Source organism: Gopherus evgoodei, chromosome 4 (assembly GCF_007399415.2).
Source record: "Gopherus evgoodei ecotype Sinaloan lineage chromosome 4, rGopEvg1_v1.p, whole genome shotgun sequence".
NCBI lineage: Eukaryota > Metazoa > Chordata > Testudines > Testudinidae > Gopherus > Gopherus evgoodei.
Genome location: NC_044325.1, coordinates 129931262 through 129951392, shown reverse-complemented (window position 1 = coordinate 129951392; position 20131 = coordinate 129931262). Strand labels below are relative to the sequence as shown.

The 20131-nt window shown below is 49.2% G+C and overlaps 1 protein-coding gene across 3 annotated transcripts in view; it reads left to right on the top strand.

Annotated features, from left to right (window-relative positions):
- IPO9 (importin 9) overlaps positions 1-20131 on the top strand; it is a 178625-nt gene that overhangs the window by 139049 nt on the left and 19445 nt on the right. For all 3 annotated transcript variants that reach the window (XM_030561056.1, XM_030561057.1, XM_030561058.1), the window contains one exon: positions 8631-8764. In XM_030561056.1, coding sequence (XP_030416916.1) covers positions 8631-8764 — 134 coding nt within the window. The remainder of the gene's footprint in view (positions 1-8630; positions 8765-20131) is intronic.

The window sequence follows — 20131 nt, the reverse complement described above, 5'->3', positions numbered from 1 at the left end:
CAATGATCGCCCGGTGGAAAGTGCGAAAAGGAAAGAAAAAGCCAAGGACAGAGCCCGAGGGGTGAGGAGAATCCACCAAAAGAGAGAGAGAAGAAACTGTAACAGAGAGAGGAGGAAAAACCAGGAGGAGACAATGGGTAAAACTTTCAAAAGCACCTATGTCACATTTTTAAAAGACTGAGGCACTTAGGAGCAAGAGTCCCATTGCTTTCAATAAGATTTAGACTCCTAAGTACTCAGTTTCTTTTGAAAACAGGACTTAGGCTCGGAAGTTGCTTACGTCCTTCTGAAAATTTTACCCAGTGTCGCAAAACCCCAGCAAGGGTATGATGTCAAGATGGATCTAATGTGTTAAAAGCAGCAAAGAGGCTGAGGATGGTGTAAAAGGCCCTGAGATTTGGCTAGGAAATAGTCATGGGAACTGCTTCAGTAGAGTGGAGAAGTCAGAAGCCAGATTGCAGGGGATCCAAGGTGGTGCTTAGGGAGTGAATGCCTTGATTTTAGACTGCACATTCAAAGCTTAGCGGTAAAGGGGAGGAGGAGGTAAGTATCCGGAGAGGCATATCAGAGTGAGGGATAGCTTTTTGAGGCTAGGGAAAAGCAGGACAGACTTATACTGTGAGGGTCAGGGACAGGGAGAGCCTGGGGGCAGTGGAAGTACTTGTCCAGTTCTGGCATCAGCATTTCAAAAAGGGTATTGCAAAATTGGGAAGGGTTCATAAAAGAGCCATAAGAAGACTTATGGTTTGAACACCAGCCTTACAATGAGACACTAAAGCTCAGTGTATTCAGTTTATCAAAGAGAAGGCTAACAATGGTTTAACCATGTGCTAGAAGTACCTACTTGAGCAGATTTCTGGTGAGAGGGCTGTTTAGCAGACAGACATAACAATATCCCATGGCTGGAAGCTGAAGCTAGATACACCTCTACCCTGATATAATGCTGTCCTCGGGAGCCAAAAAATCTTACCACGTTATAGGTGAAACCGCATTATATCAAACTTGCTTTGATCAACCATAGCGCGCAGCCCCCCCCCCCCGAGTGCTGCTTTACCGCGTTATATCCGAATTCGTGTTATATTGGGTTGCGTTATATTGGGGTAGAGTTGTAGTATCAAACGAAACATAAGGTTTGCATTTTTGTCAGTGAGGGTAGCTAACCATTGGAACAGCTTCCTTAGTAATGCAGTGGATTCTCCATCACTTTAGATCTTTATATCAAAATTGGGTGTCTTTCTAAAAGATCTGCTCTAGCTCAGCCAGAAGTTTCTGCTTGATGTAGCAATCACTGGTTGAAATTCTGTGGCTTTTGTTATGCAGGAATTCAGACAAGATGATTATGATGATCCCTCTGTCCTTTAAAACTTATTTTAAACAAAAAAGTAAGGAGAGGCAAAGATATAGGATCACTGGGGCAGGTGGAAAAGTTAGGGTTGGATATAAGGCAAGAGACTACTGGGGCTGTGATGGAGGAGGAGGTGAAAGTGTTGGGAAGGGGGAAGGGCAACTTGTCTGGGCTTCCATTTGAGAAGGCTCCCAAGACAAGTGATGTTGCGACTTGGCACACAGAGTTGCAGCGCCTCTCAGGTCTGGCTCAGTGGCCCTTCGGTCACAATGGAGGGACAGCTGGGCTATACCTGAATGATGCCATGACCCCACTTGCTGGGAGTAGGGACCTGAGCCCAGTCTTGCAGGACAGAAGCCAAGCTGTTGCTGCAGGTTGAGTGTGTTGCAGACTCAGTCTTCAGCGCCACCACCCACACCACAAGACCTCCCCTCAATGGGCATTTTTTGGAAGGACAGGGGACCTCAGTTTCAGATTTTGTCCTGGGCCCCAAAAACTTCTGCAACCTTGGCTAGTGCAGGGCAAAATGAGAGGTGATCCCTGTGGACTGAATTTTCTTTTTGAAGAAGTATGTAGGTTCTTGTCACACAGGGAATGTGAGGAAGAAATTTGATTTGATTGACCCATTTGATATAACCATATATGTCAGTGAGCATTTGATTTTTATGGGGTTGTTACTATCTTGAAGTTATGAATAAATTGAAGCTTTAGTTGTATAGCTAATTTATTACACCCACTATACCAGCATTTATCAAACAGGAGGTGCCGACCTGAAAGGGGGTTGCAAAACTCTGGTAGGATGGTCGTGAGAGCAGCGGCTGCTGCCTGGGCACCCAGCTCTGAAGGCAGCACCACTGCCAGCAGCAGTGCAGAAGTATGGGATGGCATGGTAGGGAAAAAAGGTTGGAGAACACCTGCACTATACCCTTAGTGTTTTGAGAAGCTGGGGTCGAATTTTTTTTTTTTTTTTAATTTTTAACACACTAGTCATTTTTGAAGAACATGAAAACATAGTGTAAAACAAATGTATGCAGAGCCACCAGTCACTTCTACCTTGTAGCCTCTCTTCCTCCTACCCTGTTCCCTTTTGTTGTTGTCTTCTCTCATAACATCAGGACTGTTCATAGCCTGTAAACATCTGACCTGGGACTGTCTTATTCTTCTTCGAGTGATTGCTCAGGTGTATTCCACTATAGATGTGTGTGCTTGCCACGTGCACCGGTACCGGAAGTTTTTCCCTTAGCAGTATCCGTAGTGGGGGAGCACCGCTGCGACCCTGGAGTGGTGCCAACATATCACGCCATAAAGGGGGCTGCGCACTCCCTCCACCCTCAGTTCTTTCTTGCTGCCAGTGAAGGTAGTCGGAACTTGCTCCAGTCTAGGCTGCAGTGTTATAGCCTTAGTGGTATCCAGTCTTTGGAAAACTTCCTTGCTGAACTTTCTCTTGTTAAGCTTGGCTCAGGGCATGCCCCGTGGCCCAGGCTTCAAGTCTTGCAACTCTTGTTGCAACTCCATGCCCAGAAGCGATCCACACAGTCAGTGTCTTCGCTGTCTTGGCGAGGCTTACATTAGTGAGAAGTGTAAGATCTGCTGCTCCTTCAAGCTGCGAACAAAGAAGGAGCGTGAGATCTGACTCCAAGCTCTCCTCATGGAGTCAGCAGTGGCCCCAGCACCAGTGCATCGAGCCAATCCCACGCCCGGCACCTCGTCTTCGGCATGCAGCAAAGTGCCTCTGGTGCGCCATCCTGATTCTGCACCTGGTACAATGTCCTCGGCGCGCAGTGAGGTGCTGTTGACGAGCTGGCATCGCTTCCCACCTAAACAAGGGAAGACTCAGCATCAACAAGAGAAACAGAGGGGTGAGGCCAGACCTGAGTTGGGCAGCCCACGATCCCCATGTGGACGTAGACCTCCGACTCATGCTGAGCGGAGTAGTCCAGTCCCGTCTGCGCAAGCCTTGCCTGAAGTAGGCATGCCATCGACACCAGAGGCAGCTCAGGCCGCGCGTGATGTTCTGGTGCTTCTGGTGCCAGGTATGCCGCCTCAGTCGGGCCCCGGTCCCATGGAAAGCCGCCCTTGGGCGCCCATTAGCCCTTCCTGGAGGTGTCAGAGATCAAGGCACCTTCCCAGGTCGAGGTGCCGAGTAGAGCCCCGCTATAGATGTCGACTCCACGTTCTGGCTCTTCAGTGAGCGGATCTCCTCCGGTCTCAGACAGCGTCGGGGAGGTGACAAGAGACAACGCCGTTCCTCCTCCAGCCAGTCCGAGAGGAACAGGTCTCAACTCCGTACTCAAACACCCGCCGTTACAGAGGCCATGCTCAGAGTGCGTCTCGAGAGTCCCTGGCATCGAGGCACCATGATTGCAGGTGCCGCAGGGAGTCCAGAGATACTTCCTCCAGGTCAAAGTCTCGGGGCGGGAGCCGTCATGACAGAGACCGCTCCAGTCATTCCTACGGCACTGTATGTTTCTCCAGGACATCGGCATGCAGCCATATCCCCAAGCTGCACGGCACCACATCACCAACCAACCCTGCTGGCACCTGTGGCGACTCATTTCCAAGCCGTTCCCTGGCAAGGACAATGGTGCCACTGGGCACTGTGGCCTCAGGTTCCTGCACAGCCGAGACCTCACTCTGTGGTAGGAGCCTCTCAAGGCTGCCCTGCGTCACCTCCCCGGCACCGGGATCAGACCATGGGCGCCGAACCCCCAGCACCGACTGCGGCACCGGACCCAGATGTCGAGCCCACAATGCCATCGGTGGCTGAAGGCACCATACCATCCACCTCTTCTGCACCGGGTGATTCAGTTGCGGTACTGCCTCCCTCTTCCCAAGAAGATTTCAAGGCACATCAGGAGCTGCTTAGGAGGGTGGCAGCAAATCTCGAGCTCCGGGCCAAGGAGATGGAGAAGCCCTCCGATAACCTCTTCAATATCCTCGCCTCCTCGGTATCGGGGTGTGTGGCGTTCCCATTCCATCAGGGACTAGCCAGCATCACCACTGGCCTCTGGCAGATCCCAGCCTCCCTTGCATCAATTTCCAAAAAGGTAGAGAGGAAGTACTTCGTCCCCACAAAGGTCATGAGTACCTATACACCCACCCAGCTCCTAACTCCTTGATGGTAGAGTCGGTCCACCACCGTGAGCGGAATGGCCAGCCCACGCCCACACCAAAAGATAAGGATGCTCGTAGACTGGATACCTTTGGGAAAAAGGTTTATTCATCTGCGAGTTTCCAGTTCAGAGTAGCCAACCACCAGGCACTGCTGAGCCAGTATGAGTTTAATCTCTGGGGTTCCCTCTCTAAGTTTGAGCCCCTTCTTCGGGACAATGATGGAAAAGAGTTTCGGGCCTTGATTGAGGAGGGTGCGGCCACGGCCAAAGCAGCTCTCCAGGCGGCTTCAGATGCAGTGGACACAACCGCACGTACAGTGGCTTCTGCAGTCTCCATGCGACAGGTGTCATGGCTCTTGCTCTTGGGGTTATTGGTCGAGTCCCATTCTATAATGCAGGACCTGACATTTGATGGCAAGGCCCTGTTTACAGAACAGACAGACACCCGTCTGCACGGGATGAAGGACTCCCGCACCACCCTTCAGACGCTAGGCCTGTACGTCCCTCCTTCTAAGGACAAGCCCAGGCCTCAAACCTCTGCTCCTCTTGTTCAGGGCGGATACAAACCCCCACCTAAGTGGCAGAGGGAACAAAGGCGTTGGTCCCAACGCCAATCCCATTTGGTCCTACGGCCTGTGACCTCTAAGGCCAGGTAGCCGGGGAAGTGGCTTTTTTGACTCGTAAGGGGGGTCATCGAGCCTGTTGTCAGTGTTCCCCCCACCCAGTTAATAAAGTTGCCTTTTATGAACCGTTTATTGGCCTTCCGACTGCAATGGGCCCTTGTAACATTGGACCAATGGGTCCTCAGCACCATTTCCCAAGGGTACAGGCTGCAATTTTTTTCCACCTCTCCCAACTGTTCCCTGTCCAGGCAGCTGGCCGGGGTCCTGGAGCATGCCGTCCTCCTCTGTCAGGTGGTGGAGTGCCTCTTCCCCCTGGGAGCGGTGGAAAGGGTACCTCAGGAATACCAGGGCAGGGGTTTTTACTCCAGGTATTTTCCTCATCCCGAAAGCGAAGGCCCATCCTCGACCTGCAGAATCTCAACCAGTTCCTCATTCATTGTAAATTCCACATGGTGTCCCTGGCCTCTATTATTCCATCCCTAGACCAGGGGGATTGGTTTACAGCACTGGACCTCCAGGATGCTTACTTTCACATCCACATATTTGAGGGTCACAGGCGTTTCCTCCGTTTCTTGGTGAGTGAGGACCATTTCCAGTTTACAGTCCTCCCCTTTGGCCTCTCTACTGCCCCAGAGTATTTACAAAGTGCATGGTTGTCATGGCTGCCCACCTCTGGACAAAAGGGCTGCAAATCTTTCCCTACCTCAACTACTGGCTGCTCAAGGGCCGGTCTCGGTCTCTGGTGCAGCAGCACATGAGCGTCCTGCTAAACACCTGTGCAGCTCTCGGCCTACTAGTAAACGATGAGAAATCCACCTTAATCTCAGTTCAGCGCATAAGCTTTATAGGGGCGCTGCTGGATTCCCGGGTGGCCATAGCCTCCCTTCCATGGGAGAGATTCAAGACGCTCAAAACTGTCATCGCTTCGGTCATGGCCTTTCCGGTGACCACAGCACGGGTATGCCTGCAAATCCTTGGCCACATGGCAGCATGCACCTATGTGGTGCGACATGCCAGGCTTCAAATGAGGCCCCTTCAGCTCTGGCTGGCCTCCCAGTACTCCCAGGTTAGAGACAGCCTGGACAAGGTGGTCACACTGCTGCCCAGAGTGGTGGCAGATCTCCAATGGTGGTCCCTCCCGAGCAACATGCTCCAGGGTGTCCCCTTCCGAGAGCCCCCTCCATCACTAGATCTAGTGTCAGACGCCTAGGACCTGGGCTGGGGAGCCCACACGCATGCACACGTTGGATGTGCGCAGAGCGCTGGCCTTCTACCTGGACAGAACCAGCTCATTTAGGAAGTCCCCCCAGCTTTTTATTGCTTCAGCCGAGCCCATGAGGGGACGGCCAGTGTCCACCCAGTGCATCTCCCGCTGGATCACCTTGTGCATTCGCATCTGTTCCGACCTGGCAGGGGTTCCCCCACCTCTTATTGTAAAGGCGCATTCCACCAGAGCCCAAGCCTCGTCAGCGGCCTGTGTGGCTCATGTCCCTATCCAGGACATCTGTAGGGCTGATACATGGTCCTCTGTCCACACCTTTTCATCACACTATGCGATCGTCTACCAAACGAGGGATGACACTGGGTTTAGTAGGGCAGTGCTCCACCCCAGTAACCCTTAAAACTTTACATTTAAATTCCTACCCGCCTCCATCAGGTATAGCTTGGAGTCACCTATAGTGGAATACACATGAGCAATCACTCGAAGAAGAAAGGGCAGTTACCTGTTTCCGTAACTGGCTTTCTTTGAGATGTGTTGCTCAGGTGTATTTCACGCCCCACCCTCCTTCCCTTCTGTCAGAGTTGTCTGGCAAGAGGGAACTGAGAGTAGAGGGAGAGCACAGCCCCCTTTATGGTGCGATATGTCGGCGCCACTCCAGGGGTCGCAGCGGTGCTCTCCCACTACGGATACTGCTAAGGGAAAAACTTCCAGCACCAGTGCACGTGGCGAGCACACACACCTATAGTGGAATACACCTGAGCAACACATCTTGAAGAAAACCAGTTACGGAAACAGGTAACTGTCCTTTTATCAGCAAAGAGTTCTATGGCACCTTATAGACTAACAGACGTATTGGAGTTTTGACGATGTTCTTCCTTTACCTTGGTGGGTCCTGCGCTTATTGGCAGATTTGCTCACCTCAGTGATCTTCCTCTCTGGTGGAACCTACAGTCTGGGTCAACTCCTCCTGTGTCTGATCAGGAGTTGCGAGGTTTGGGGGGAACCCGGGCCTGCCCTCTACTCCAGGTTCCAGCCCAGGGCCCTGTGGATTGCAGCTGTCTGTAGTGCCTTCTGTAACAGCTGCATGACAGCTACAACTCCCTGGGCTACTTCCTCATGGCCTCCTCCAAACACCTTCTTTATCCTCACCACAGGACCTTCCTCCTGCTATCTGATAATGCTTGATTGTCTGATAATTCCTCAATCCTCCAGCAGCACACCCTCTCACTCTCAGCTCCTTGCGCCTCTTGCTCCCAGCTCCTCACGTGCGTTTCCTCTCCTCTGGCTCCTCCTCGCCTGACTGGAGTGAGCTCCTTTTTAAACCCAGGTGCCCTGATTAGCCGGCCTTGATTGGCTGCAGGTGTTCTAATCAATGTAGCTATCTCCACTGCCTTCTGGAAAGATCTTAATAGGCCCCAAGTGCCTTGATTAACCTGGAGCAACTGCCATTTGGTTACCATGGTACTAGGGATTTGTTTAGCCTGGGGCTAACATACCTGTTCCTCAGTCCTTTACTGTAGCCATCTGGCCTTGCCCCATCGCAGAGCATGAGCGTTCATGGGTGAATACCCACTTCGTCGGACGCCACTTATGGAAACAGGTAACTGTCCTTTTATCAGCAAAGAGTTTTGTAGCACCTTATAGACTAACAGACATATTGGAGCATGAGCTTTCGTGGGTGAATACCCACTTCGTCGGATGCACCCACAAAAGCTCATGCTCCAATACGTCTGTTAGTCTATAAGGTGCCACAGGACTCTTTGCTGCTTTTACAGATCCAGACTAACATGGCTACCCCTCTGATACCTGTCCTTTTATCAAGCACCTCACACATTTTGGGCCCAATGTGTATAATAATAGGGCTTTTGAATGAGTAGACGAGTCAGAGGTTGGGACAATTCCTTTGAAAAGGATTGTGGAACCTTAAACAATGTTTTTACCCCTAAATTGCCATCTGAAAGGCATCTTCATTATACCACCTTGACCAAGTTGTTGGCCTGCCATGATTTTTAAGATTGGGGATTGACTCTTGGAATTGGGGCAAAGCAGGGGTAATGTGATTCCTTTGTAATGGATGAAGCAGGGGAAGAAGCCAAAAAGGAGGAGCTCAAGTCCCTGAATATCTGTCACTGGAACTTCAGCCCTTTTCATGAGCTGAATAAGCGGGTGTATGTGGAATATTTTTTCATTTTTGAGTTTATATGCAACTATAGTGAACTGAACTTTGAGATAAAGCCTGTAAACTAAATCAAGTTATATTTGGTTCATAAATTTTGGATTATGTATAGGACAGAGGAAGACTCATGCGCTACACTTTTCCTCCTCAGCTCTGTAGCTTTGTGTAAACTCCTCCAGTATGGTATCAACAGTGATGACAAGCGCTTGCAGGACATTAGGGTGAAGGGTGAAGAAATATTCAATATGGACGAGGGAATACGCACACGATCCAAATCAGCCAAAAGTAAGTAATCAAATTGCTCTAACAGGGTTGGGCCTATAAATATTACCTTGTGGCACACTTGGAAAGCCTCTAAAAGATTTTCTAGGTCTCCTGCAGTTTTGTTGAGTATGTTTCTATAGAGAAAACAGACATTTTTTATTGGAACTTGCCCAAAGTTAGCAAGATTAATATACCCATTAATTGCTTACCAAATTCTTGATTGGGTTTGGGAATATTGTTCTTACACTTCTAATTTAAGATTAGGGGAAATTAAAAGGCTCAAGAGGTATGGAGGCCTTCACTGCTATGTCACTAGATCAAATTCATTCCTAGCTGAAGGACCTAAAACTTATATCGTCGTGGTGCTTGGTAACCTCTGTGAAATGAGCGTTCAGTGGACAGTATTGGTAATCACAGTAAAGGAAATGAAGGACTGACTTGCCCAATGAGACTGAAGTTACCACCATTAGGTGGTAGAGGATACTTTACTTCAGGGGCATGGCTCATGGGAGTGGGGGGCAGCTTAGTAGAAACTTGCACTATGGTCATGCTCCCCCTAAAGAACTTGTCTCTAGTGCTTTTAGCCCAGCATCTTTAATCAGCATTACATTTAATTTAAAATAAGTGTTTCTCCTGATAGATTGGGAACCCACTGGCCTTAGACTATTTACCATTGTGGGCTGCATATGCAGCTCTCTGTGTTGTGTTGGCTGCATCCACACAGTATATATACTACCTCTATGGCAGTGGTCTCCAAACTTTTTTGATCACGCACCCCTATCAGTAAAAAATTTTGAGCACGCACCCCCTGCCGCACCGAAGCGCCAAAAAAACAAAACTCAGACTCCCACTCAAACTGCCGAAGTGCCAAAAAAAAATAAAAATAACAAAACCGCTTGGACTCTGTCGTCCTGCCGCGCACTCCCAAGGATCCTCTTGCACACTCCACTTTGGAGAACACTGCTCTATGGCCTTGAGGATGTCACATGGGCTGCAGTTTTGTGCTAATTGGGCCCTATGGGCTAAGAACCACTGGTCTAGGCTTTTTGGTGAGTTTCCTTTGTAGAGATCTGTAGTAGTAATTGCATTGTGGTAGGCCCTAGTGGACCCTGCACTCAGTTGGGGGAGGGCACTACGCACCCATGAAAAATGTTCCCTGCCCTGCAGAGCTCTCTAGCTAAGACTTCAGTCTTGCACCTTATTTTTCTGGTCCCAAGGATCTGCTCACAGGTGACAGGATTGAAATCTTAGAAAGTAACAGGTGGGGAATACAAGATGCAAGCAGCAGTTGCAACACACTCGCTGTCTTGTCACTGAAAAAAGCTACAGGAACTTTGTCTGGATAAACACTTTATCACAGAGAATAACTGCCACCACTTCTTTGTTTCACTAGATCTTAGTTTCTTAAAGAGGAAATGAGATACTAGTTTACTATCTCTGTGTAACATACATTTACTCAGTCTCACTAGGCTTGTCACTCCGAAATGTCTCATCTGGGGCACTAAAACTTAATATTTAACTCCAAGTGTACTAGTTTTATTGAGAAGTTTTATTGTACCTTCTCCCCCACTCAAAGGCACTCCCCCTCCGTCTGCCAGTTACTTTGCTAACCCCACAGTATAACTCTGATTGAGAGACTGGGCAACAGGCATTAACATCGGTACATAATAAATAAGTAGCATTGGATTGAGATGGACAATAGTGCTGGCTTCAGCTGCAGGAAAGGAAAGGAATTGTTTGAACAGTTTTTTTTTTTGGTAAAGTAACTTTGATTTTTGTAGCGTTTCTGCCCCTGTATTTTAGTGACAAGGGTTACCACTCCAAGGTGACTATGCTGTGCTGTGTGTTGGCCAGGTACTCATTTGAATGACATGTGATGATGCCTCCTGCTCCCATGGAAGTCAGTGGCAAAACTAATAATAGTAGGATTAAGTCCCTAAATTAAAGATTGGGTTTGGGACCCAAATGCTGATCCTTAGCATCGTTCTAGACTGCCAGGCTAAAGCAATTTCTCAGCATTGCTATGTCTGAGTTACTGTCACATGTCACAAATGTTCATTAGACCCTGTTCTTTAGGTGAGGCCCTGACTCATTATTCTTTGAAGCTTTCAGTTTTATCCACTTTACAATCCAAGTCAGAAACTTTAACTTTATTCCAATATTTAATCCAAATAGAACTCCCTTTTTTTAATTATCTAACAATCAAACAGAACCCTTGAAAATCTGATTATTACTTAAACCTTTTCCCAGTTCTTTTTGATTTTTTGGGCCTGATTCAGAATTAGTAAGAGTTTTGGGTCCTTCCGCTGTCTTTGTTTCTTTTTTGCCTTCAGAGTTTTTGTTTCATGCATCAATGTTGCATAACCATGAAGAGGAAGGTGGGCATGTAAGAATTCAATGTGCACACTTGTTAAATTTTGATGTAACTGTGGTCCTACTCAGTGTGTTGTATTTAAGAGGTTTATTAATCTGAAACTAGTGTCCTAAAAAGTGTTCAGATGAAGCAATAGGCTACACGTTTATATTACCAGTAGCACCTGAGACCCCAACTGAGATAGGAGCCCAGTTGTGCAAACACATAAGAGTCAGCACCTGCCTCAAATAGCTTACAATGTAAATAGATAATGCAATATTACTTCCACTACCCTACCCTTTATCTCCATTTTACAGATGGAGAACTGAGATGCATTTGTTCCATCATTAGTTAAAAGTCTCTCTGTGGAGTGCATCTCTCCAGTATTTGCTCTTACACTTTTTACTGGTGTTAGGTAGATAGTGGGGTTGAATTCAGATTTGGTTGATACAAGATTTTGTCCTTCAGATCCTTCATCAACTTCAGAGAGAAAACAAGAATTTTCAAAAGCATCTAGTATCAGAGGGGTAGCCATGTTAGTCTGGATCTGTAAAAGCAGCAAAGAGTCCTGTGGCACCTTATAGACTAACAGACGTATTGGAGCATGAGCTTTTGTGGGTGAATACCCACTTCGTCAGATGCAACGATGTGGGTATTCACCCACAAAAGCTCATGCTCCAATACGTCTGTTAGTCTATAAGGTGCCATAGGACTCTTTGCTGCTTTTACAAAAGCGTCTAGTGACTTTGGGTGCCCCAGTTTGTGGCTGCCCCACTGGAGATGTGTTATAGGAGTTCAACGTTCAGAAGTGCTGACTGTTTGTCCCCTTAAGAGGTGTGTCAAGTTGGGTTCCCAAAATCACTAGTCTCTTTAGAAAATCTTAGCTTAATAAAATTTAGTCAGTAATTAAGCACATTAATTCGGCAGTGTGTGTCCATGTACCGAGGCTAGCATCAATTTCCGGATGCACTGTGGGTAGCTATCCCATAGTTCCCGCAGTCTCCCCTGCCCATTGGAGTTCTGGGTTGAGATCCCAGTGCATGAGGGGCAAAAACAGTGTCGCGGGTGATTCTGGGTAAATGTCTTCACTCAATCCTTCCTCCGTGAAAGCAACAGCAGACAATCATTTCGTGCCCTTTTTCCCTGGATTGCCCTGGCAGACGCCATAGCATGGCAACCATGGAGCCTGTTTTGCCTTTTGTCACTGTCACCGTATGTGTACTGGATGCTGCTGACAGACGTGGTACTGCAGTGCTACATAGCAGCATTCATTTACCTTTGCACGGTAGCAGAGACAGTTACCATCCCTATTGCACCGTCTGCCATTGTAAATTGGTGATGAGATGATTGTTATCAGTCATTTTGCACCGTTGGCATTTGGAAATTGCCTATGATGGTTAACAGTCCTTTTGTACCATCTGCTGCTGTCATGGGTGCTCCTAGCTGGCTTCCCTGAGGTCGGCCAGGCACATGGACAAAAATGGGAATGACTCCCCAGGTCATTCCCTTCTTTATGTTTTGTCTAAAAATAGTCCTGCCTAGAATATGGGGCAAGTGTACTAGAGAACCAGAGAGCACAGCTGCTCCAGGTCACAGCCCCAAAGATCCCACAGAAATGATGAGATGCATGCCATTCTAGGGAGTGCCCCTGCAACAACCCCACCCGTTGCTTCCCTCCTCCCCCAGCCCTCCTGGGCTGCTGTGGCAGTGTCCCCCCATTTGTGTGATGAAGTAATAAAGAATGCAGGAATAAGAAACACTGAGTTTTTAGTAAGATAAAATGAGGGGGAGGCAGCCTCCAACTGCTATGGTAGTCCAGGCAGGACATTAAAGGGGTGGGTGGGAGAGGAGCGCAGCCTCCAGCTGCTGTGATAGTCCAGGGAGTATGGAATCTTCTTTAGACATGAAAGGGGGTGGAGGCTGATGGAGCTCAGCCTCCAGCTGCTATGATGAGGATGGTTACCAAGCCTTCTGTACCGTCTGCCGGGAATGACCAGGAGTCATTCCCATTTTTACCCAGGCGCCCCCGGCCGACCTCACCGAGGTCAGCCAGGAGCACTCACGGGCTGATGATGACGATGGATACCGGTCATTTTGCACCGTCTGCCACCAGGAAGGGGAAGTCGATGTTCAGCACTGCAGCACCTCGGCTGCCAGAGCATGCAGTAGACATAGAGTGACATTGAAAAAAGGCGAGAAACTATTTTTTTCCCTTTTCTTTTTTTTGGGGGAGGAAGGGTGTAAATTGAATACATACACCCTGAAACACCCGGGAAAATGTTTTTGACCCTTTAGGCATTGAGAGCTCAGCCAAGAATGCAAATGCTTTTCGGAGACTGTGGGATAGCTGGAGTCCTCAGTACCCCCTCCCTCCATGAGCGTCCATTTGATTCTTTGGCTTTCCCTTATGCTCATCACGCAACACTGTGCTGAGTTCCTGCTGTGGACTCTCTATCATAGCCTGATGATTTTTTCAAATGCTTTGTCATTTCGTCTTCTGTAACAGAGCTCAGATACATCAGATTTGTCTCCCCATACAGTAATCAGATCCAGTATCTCCCATACGGTCCATGCTGGAGCTCTTTTTGGATTTGGGACTGCATGGCCACCCGTGCTGATCAGAGCTCCACACTGGGCAAACAGGAAATGAAATTCAAAAGTTCGCGGGGCTTTTCCTATCTACCTGGCCAGTGCATCCGAGTTCAGGTTGCTTTCCAGAGCGGTCACAATGATGCACTGTGGGATAGCGCCCAGAGGCCAATACCGTCGAATTGCGGCGACACTAACCCTAATCCGACATGGCAATACCGATTTCAGTGCTACTCCCCTCGTCGGGGAGGAGTACAGAAATTGGTTTAAAGAGCCCTTTATATCGATATAAAGGGCTTCGTTGTGTGGAAAGGTGCAGGGTTAGATCGGTTTAACGCTGCTAAATTCGGTTTAAACGCGTAGTGTAGACCAGGCCATTGTGATGACAATCAAACATTTTAATATTGGCGAAAGAGGACTGAATTCCCCCTGTATTGTATTGTACAGGCAGCTGCAGTGCAAGCTTCTTACACGCTACCCTGCCAGCGCAGCTCAGCCCAGCCCTGACTTTATGTACCGCATTTAGAAGTGTGATATTGTTTTTGTCCTTATTTGTGAAGAGGGGACTTGTAGGACATTCTACATAGACTGTTAAGCAGTTTTCCAATAGTAATATAGATACTACTCCAATGCAATGTAATTTCAATAATAATCTTGTTTTAAGTTTTAGATTAAGCTTTTGGAATACAGTAACTTCTCACTTAGTCGTCCCAGTTAACATTGTTTCGTTGTTATGTTGCCGATCAATTACAGAACATGCTTGTTTAAAGTTGTGCATTGCTCCCTTATAACCTTGTTTGGCAGCTGCCTGCTTTGTCCACTGCTTGCAAAAAGAGCAGCCCACTGGAGCTAACTGGTGGGGGCTTGGACCAGGGTGGACTGGCAGCCCCTCTCTCAGCTTTCCGCTCCCCTAAGTTCCCTGTGTGGCAGCTGCCAAGCCGGCTATCAATTGCTGGGCAGTTCAACTGTCTTTCCCCCTAACCGCTGCTGTGTGCTGCTCCTGCCCTCTGCCTTGGAGCTGCTCCCAGAAGCCTCCTGCTTACTGTGCAGGAGGGTGGGGGGAAGTGGTAAGCTAATGTCAGTGTGTCCCCCTTCCCCCCCCCGCTCCTGCCCCCCATTTCATTACCCCATCTCCACAGAGCAGGGGCGGGGAGACACGACAGGGCTCAGAACCAAGGGAGTTTGCTGGCAGCAGCTGCTGTCTCAACTTGCTGCTCTACTTAAAAAGATAGTGTACTTAGAGTGGGGTCAGCATACTCTGGGGGCAATGCACGTCTCTCTCTCCATTCATGCTGCCTTGTAGAGTGTGAGGACAATCATCATTGCTGTGTACAGTATTAAATTGTTTGTTTAAAAGTTATAGTGTGCGTGTGTGTGTGTGTATATATATTATGTATATATAGAGAGAGAGAGACAAAGCTCCTCCTCTACCTTGGTGAGTCCTGCGCTTATTTGACAGATTTGCTCACCTCAGTGATCTTCCCCATAGTATGCATCCACTTCCCCTGTGTCTGATCAGGAGTTGGGAGGTTTGGGGGGAATCTGGGCCCACCCTCTACTCCAGGTTCCAGCCCAGGGCCCTGTGGATTGCAGCTGTCTGTAGTGCCTCCTGTAACAGCTGCATGACAGCTACAACTCCCTGGGCTACTTCCCCATGGCCTCCTCCAAACACCTTCTTTATCCTCACCACAGGACCTTCCTCCTGGCATCTGATAACGTTTGTACTCCTTAGTCCTCCAGCAGCACACCCTCTCACTCTCAGCTCCTTGCCCCTCTTGCTCCCAGCTCTTCACACGCACTTCCTGTCCTCTGGCTCCCCGCTTCCTGACTGGAGTGAGCTCCTTTTTAAACCCAGGTGCCCTGATTAGCTTGCCTTGATTGGCTGCAGGTGGTCTAATCAGTCTGTCTGCCTTAATTGGTTCTAGCAGGTTCCTGATTACTCTAGTGCAGCCCCTGCTCTGGTCACTCAGGGAACAGAAAACTGTTCATCCAGTGACCAGTATATTTGCCCTCTACCAGACTCCTGTACCCCCCTGGCCTGGGTCTGTCACATATCCCTCCCCCCTGCTCAACACCAAGGGGTTGGGCATCTTGGGATGCCAGATAGTGCATTCGTGACAAGCCATCGGCATTACTGTGACGGCTCCCTGCACTGGTTTGCACATGGAACTGGAAAGGTTGAAGGGATAAGAACCACCTGGTCACCCTTGCATTCTTCATTGTTCTGCTGCATCCATTGAAGAGGGGCATGGTCAGTCACGAGAACAAATCTGCGCCCAAGCAAGTAGTAGCACAACGCTTCCATGGCCCATTTTACTGCAAGGCACTCTCTTTCCACCACTGCCTATTTTTGTTCCTTCGGAAGGAGTTTCCTACTGAGGTACAGAATGGAGTGTTCCTCCTCCCCAACCATCTGTAATAGAATGGCCCCCAACCCTACTTCCGATGCATCTGTCTGCAGTATAAATTCCTTGGTGAAATCAGGAGCTATCAGTACAGGGTTACTGCAGAGGGTAGTCCGTAGGTCTGTGAATGCTTCCTCTGCTGCATCAGACCATCTCATCAAATCAGTTTCACGGGCTTTCTCTAGGTCTGTCAGTGGGTTTGCCCTTGTGGCAAAGTGGGGGATAAATCGTCAGTAATACCCCACTACACCTAGGAATGCCCGGACTTGTTTCTTGCGACGCAGTCGGGGCCAATTTTGGATGGCCTCCAACTTGTTCACTTGGGGTTTTACCAGACCTTTTCCCACAATGTAGCCAAGATATTTGGCCTCCGTGAACCTTACAGTGCACTTGGCAGGGTTTGCTGTAAGGCCAGCTCGCCTGAAGGTACCAAGGACTGCCTCCACCTTCTGTAGGTGGGTTTCCCAGTCTGGGGTATGAATGACCGCATCGTCCAAGTAGGCAGCAGCATAACTGTTATGCGGGCATAATAGCTTGTCCATGAGGCACTGGAAAGTAGCCGGGGCCCCATGTAGTCCAAAAGGGAGGACAGTATATTGAAAAAGACCTTCTGGTGTAGAGAACGCAGTCTTTTCCTTTGCATCTTCCGTAAGGGGAATCTGCCAGTACCCCTTTGTCAAGTCTTGGGTAGTCAAGTACCGGGCATTACCCAGACAATCCACTAGCTCATCTATGCGAGGTATGGGGTATGCGTCGAACTGGGATACTTCGTTTAGTCGCCGGAAGTCGTTGCAAAACCTTGTGATGCCATCAGGTTTGGGCACCAGCACGATTGGGGTAGACCACTGACTGTGGGATTCTTCGATGAAACCCAACTCCAGCATTTTTTTTACTTCTGCTTTTATTTCCTTCCTTTTGGCCGCTGGCACCCAATAGGGCCTCGTTGTTATTCTGGCCCCAGGGTTCGTGACAATGTGGTGATATGTCTCAGTTGTTCGACCTGGTTTTGTCGAGAACACATCTTGGTTCCGGAAGATCATCTCAGACACCTCATTCTTCTGGTCTGGTGTTAAACCGGGAGACACTCTCACCTGTTTGGAAGGCTTGTTTTCCTGGGTTAGGTCTTTTCGGACAGTTATGCATGCCTCTTGTGCATGCCAAGGTTTCAGAAGGTCGATGTGATAAATCTGTTCTTGTTTTCGGCATCCTGGCTGTCGCACCTTGTAGGTTACTTCCCCCACGGATTCAACCACCTCATAGGGCCCCTGTCGTTTGGCCAGAAGCTTGCTTTCTGCCATGGGTACCAACACCATCACCCGATCCCCTGGTTGGAACTGTCGGACTTTTGCCTGGCGATTGTAATAGGTGCTCTGGGCCTCCTGTGCCTTTTCCAAATGTTTCCATAAAATAGGGGTGACCCGGGCTGTCCGGTCTCGCAGCTGTATTATATGTTCTATTATATTTCTCCCCTCATTGGGTTCCTCTTCCCAAATCTCTTTGGCAATATCTAGTATGCCACAGGGGTGATGCCCATATAATAACTTGAAGGGGGAAAACCCAGTTGAGGCCTGAGGTACCTCCCAGATAGCGAAGATAAGGTAGGGCAGTAGGGTGTCCCAATCCTTCCTGTCCTGACTTACCACCTTCCTTATCATAGCCTTGAGGATTCGGTTAAACCTTTCTACCAAGCCATCAGTCTGCAGATCGTAGACTGAAGTTCTCAGGGTATATATATGGAGCAGCGTACAGAGGTCCTTCATTAGCTTTGACATAAATGGGGTTCCTTGGTCTGTTAATATCTCCTTTGGTAGCCCCACTCAGGCAAAGATCCCCACCAGCTCTTTGGCTATCGTTTTAAAGGCCATATTCCGCAGGGCAAAGTATATATTGGTGGCCCTAAGCGTCTTCTCCAGGGGTCCCACTAGGTCCATGGCTATTTGCTCAAAGGGGACCTCTATGATGGGAAGGGGTACTAACGGTACCCTCAGGTGGGTATGGGGACTGTGCAGCTGACACTCCGGGCAGGACGCACAGTACCTCCACACTTCATGTACTCAGGGCCAGAAGAACCGTCGTAGGACTCGTGCCAGGGTCTTCTCTACCCCCAAGTGCCCCCCAAAAAGATGACTATGCGCAAGACTTAATACAGCATTCTGGTGTTTTTGAGTTACTAGGATCTGCTGTGACTCCTCTCCCTGTACTGATGCAACCCGGTGTAAGAGATTCTTCTTCATTATGAAGTAGGGTCCTGGTCCCTGGGTTTTCTCTTCCACGGGGACCCCATCTATTTCAGTCATCTCCTTTCTAATGTTATCGTACCTTGGGTCTTCAGCCTGGTCCCATCCAAAATTTCCTCTTCCGGAGCTAATCTGCCCAAGATCTAGGGTCCCAGTCTCTATTGCCTCTACTGGTTCAGAAGCGTTAGGGTGGGGGTCAGACTCGGGTGCTTCTCCCTCCTGGGTGGCCTTCTTTTCAGCTTCTCAGGTCCGCCTACCTATGAGAGCGACCCTCTGGCTTTGAGTCAGTATTCGGGTTCCCAAGGCCTTAGCTGCCCTTCTTTCCCCTTTCAACTTCCTACTCTGTCTGGGAATGGAAAATAGATCTGGGGATATTTCAGAGAAGACAAGGGGTTGACAGTCTACTGTGGATGCCTCACTAACTTCAGGGTTCCTGTCTTTCTCCAATCCTCCTACTGGGAGTCAGTCTCCAAACCGTGGGAAGTCCCTCCCTATGAGCACTGGGTATGAGAGTTTAGGGACTACACCTGCTGCTAGCTCAGTAGTGTTGCCCTGAATCTCAATTTTTACTGGGATGGTGGGGTAGTAACCAACTGTCCCATAGACACATGTTATCCCCATACGCTTAGCCCACAGCAGTTGACTACACTCCACAAGCTTCCCCGAGACAAGCGTGACAGCACTCCCCGAATCAACCAGTGCTGTGGTCTCTACCCCATTTAGCTTTACTGGTCTGGTGTACATATGTGGGGTTAGTGAGACCCCCACAAGGTGGATTAGGGAGCATGGGTCTGCCCAGTTTCACAGGTTACACTGCATAGGCTCCTCAGCACTGGGACACTATGCAGCTATGTGTCCCCACTGCCCGCAGGCATAACATCTGTATGGGGCCTTAGGCATTCCTCGGTCTCTTGGTTTGGGCAGTCTAACATCACGATCCTCTTCTCCCTCAGTGTTCTGACTCTGTGACTTCTGGTGGACCTTCAGCCCCTCTCTTTTTCCACTTGTGATCTCCTGGTTGCCCAGTCACCCAAGCTCTAGGGCTTGGTTCTGCTAGTTTAACCCAGGTTGTCTCTTCCTTAACTGGTCGGGTCAGCTCCCTCACTGTCCTTCGCCTCTCTACCAGTGCGACAACCTCGTCATAGGTGGAGGGTTCATTCTGGCTTACCCAAGCACAAAGGCCTCGTGGTAGCCCCTTCATGTATCAGTCAGTGACCAGAACCTCTAGTATCTCTTCCGGACTCCGGGATTCCGTTCGCAACCACTTTCGTGCAAGATGGATGAGGTCATACAATTGGGACCGCAGGTTTTTGTCTTCCTGGTACCTCCACTCGTGATACCGCTGGGCCTGCACTGCAGTCATAACCCCAGATCTGGCCAGGATCTCTGCTTTCAGCTGGGAGTAGTCTGCTGCAGCCTCTTCAGGCAGATCATAGTAGGCCTTCTGGGCCTTCCCACACAGGAATGGGTCAAGGATGCCAGACCACTGATCTCGAGGCCAGGCCTCCCGTAGGGCTGTCCTCTCAAAGGCCAGGAGGTATGCCTCTACATCATCCTCCCACGTCATTTTCTGCAGCCAGTGGCTGGCCTGTATGATCTGCGTCCCACCATGGCCGCGGTTCAGCTCTGTAAGGGTCTTTACCTGGTTTATCAGTTCCCACAACATAGCCCAGTCTTGAGAAGCCTGGTCCATCAGCAGGCGATTAGTCTTTTGCTGCAGCTGCACTGCCTCCTGTTGGGCAGCTGCCTGGACATGGGTAGCCTCCTGCTGGGTCGCCATAGCTTTTATCAATGCCTGCACTAA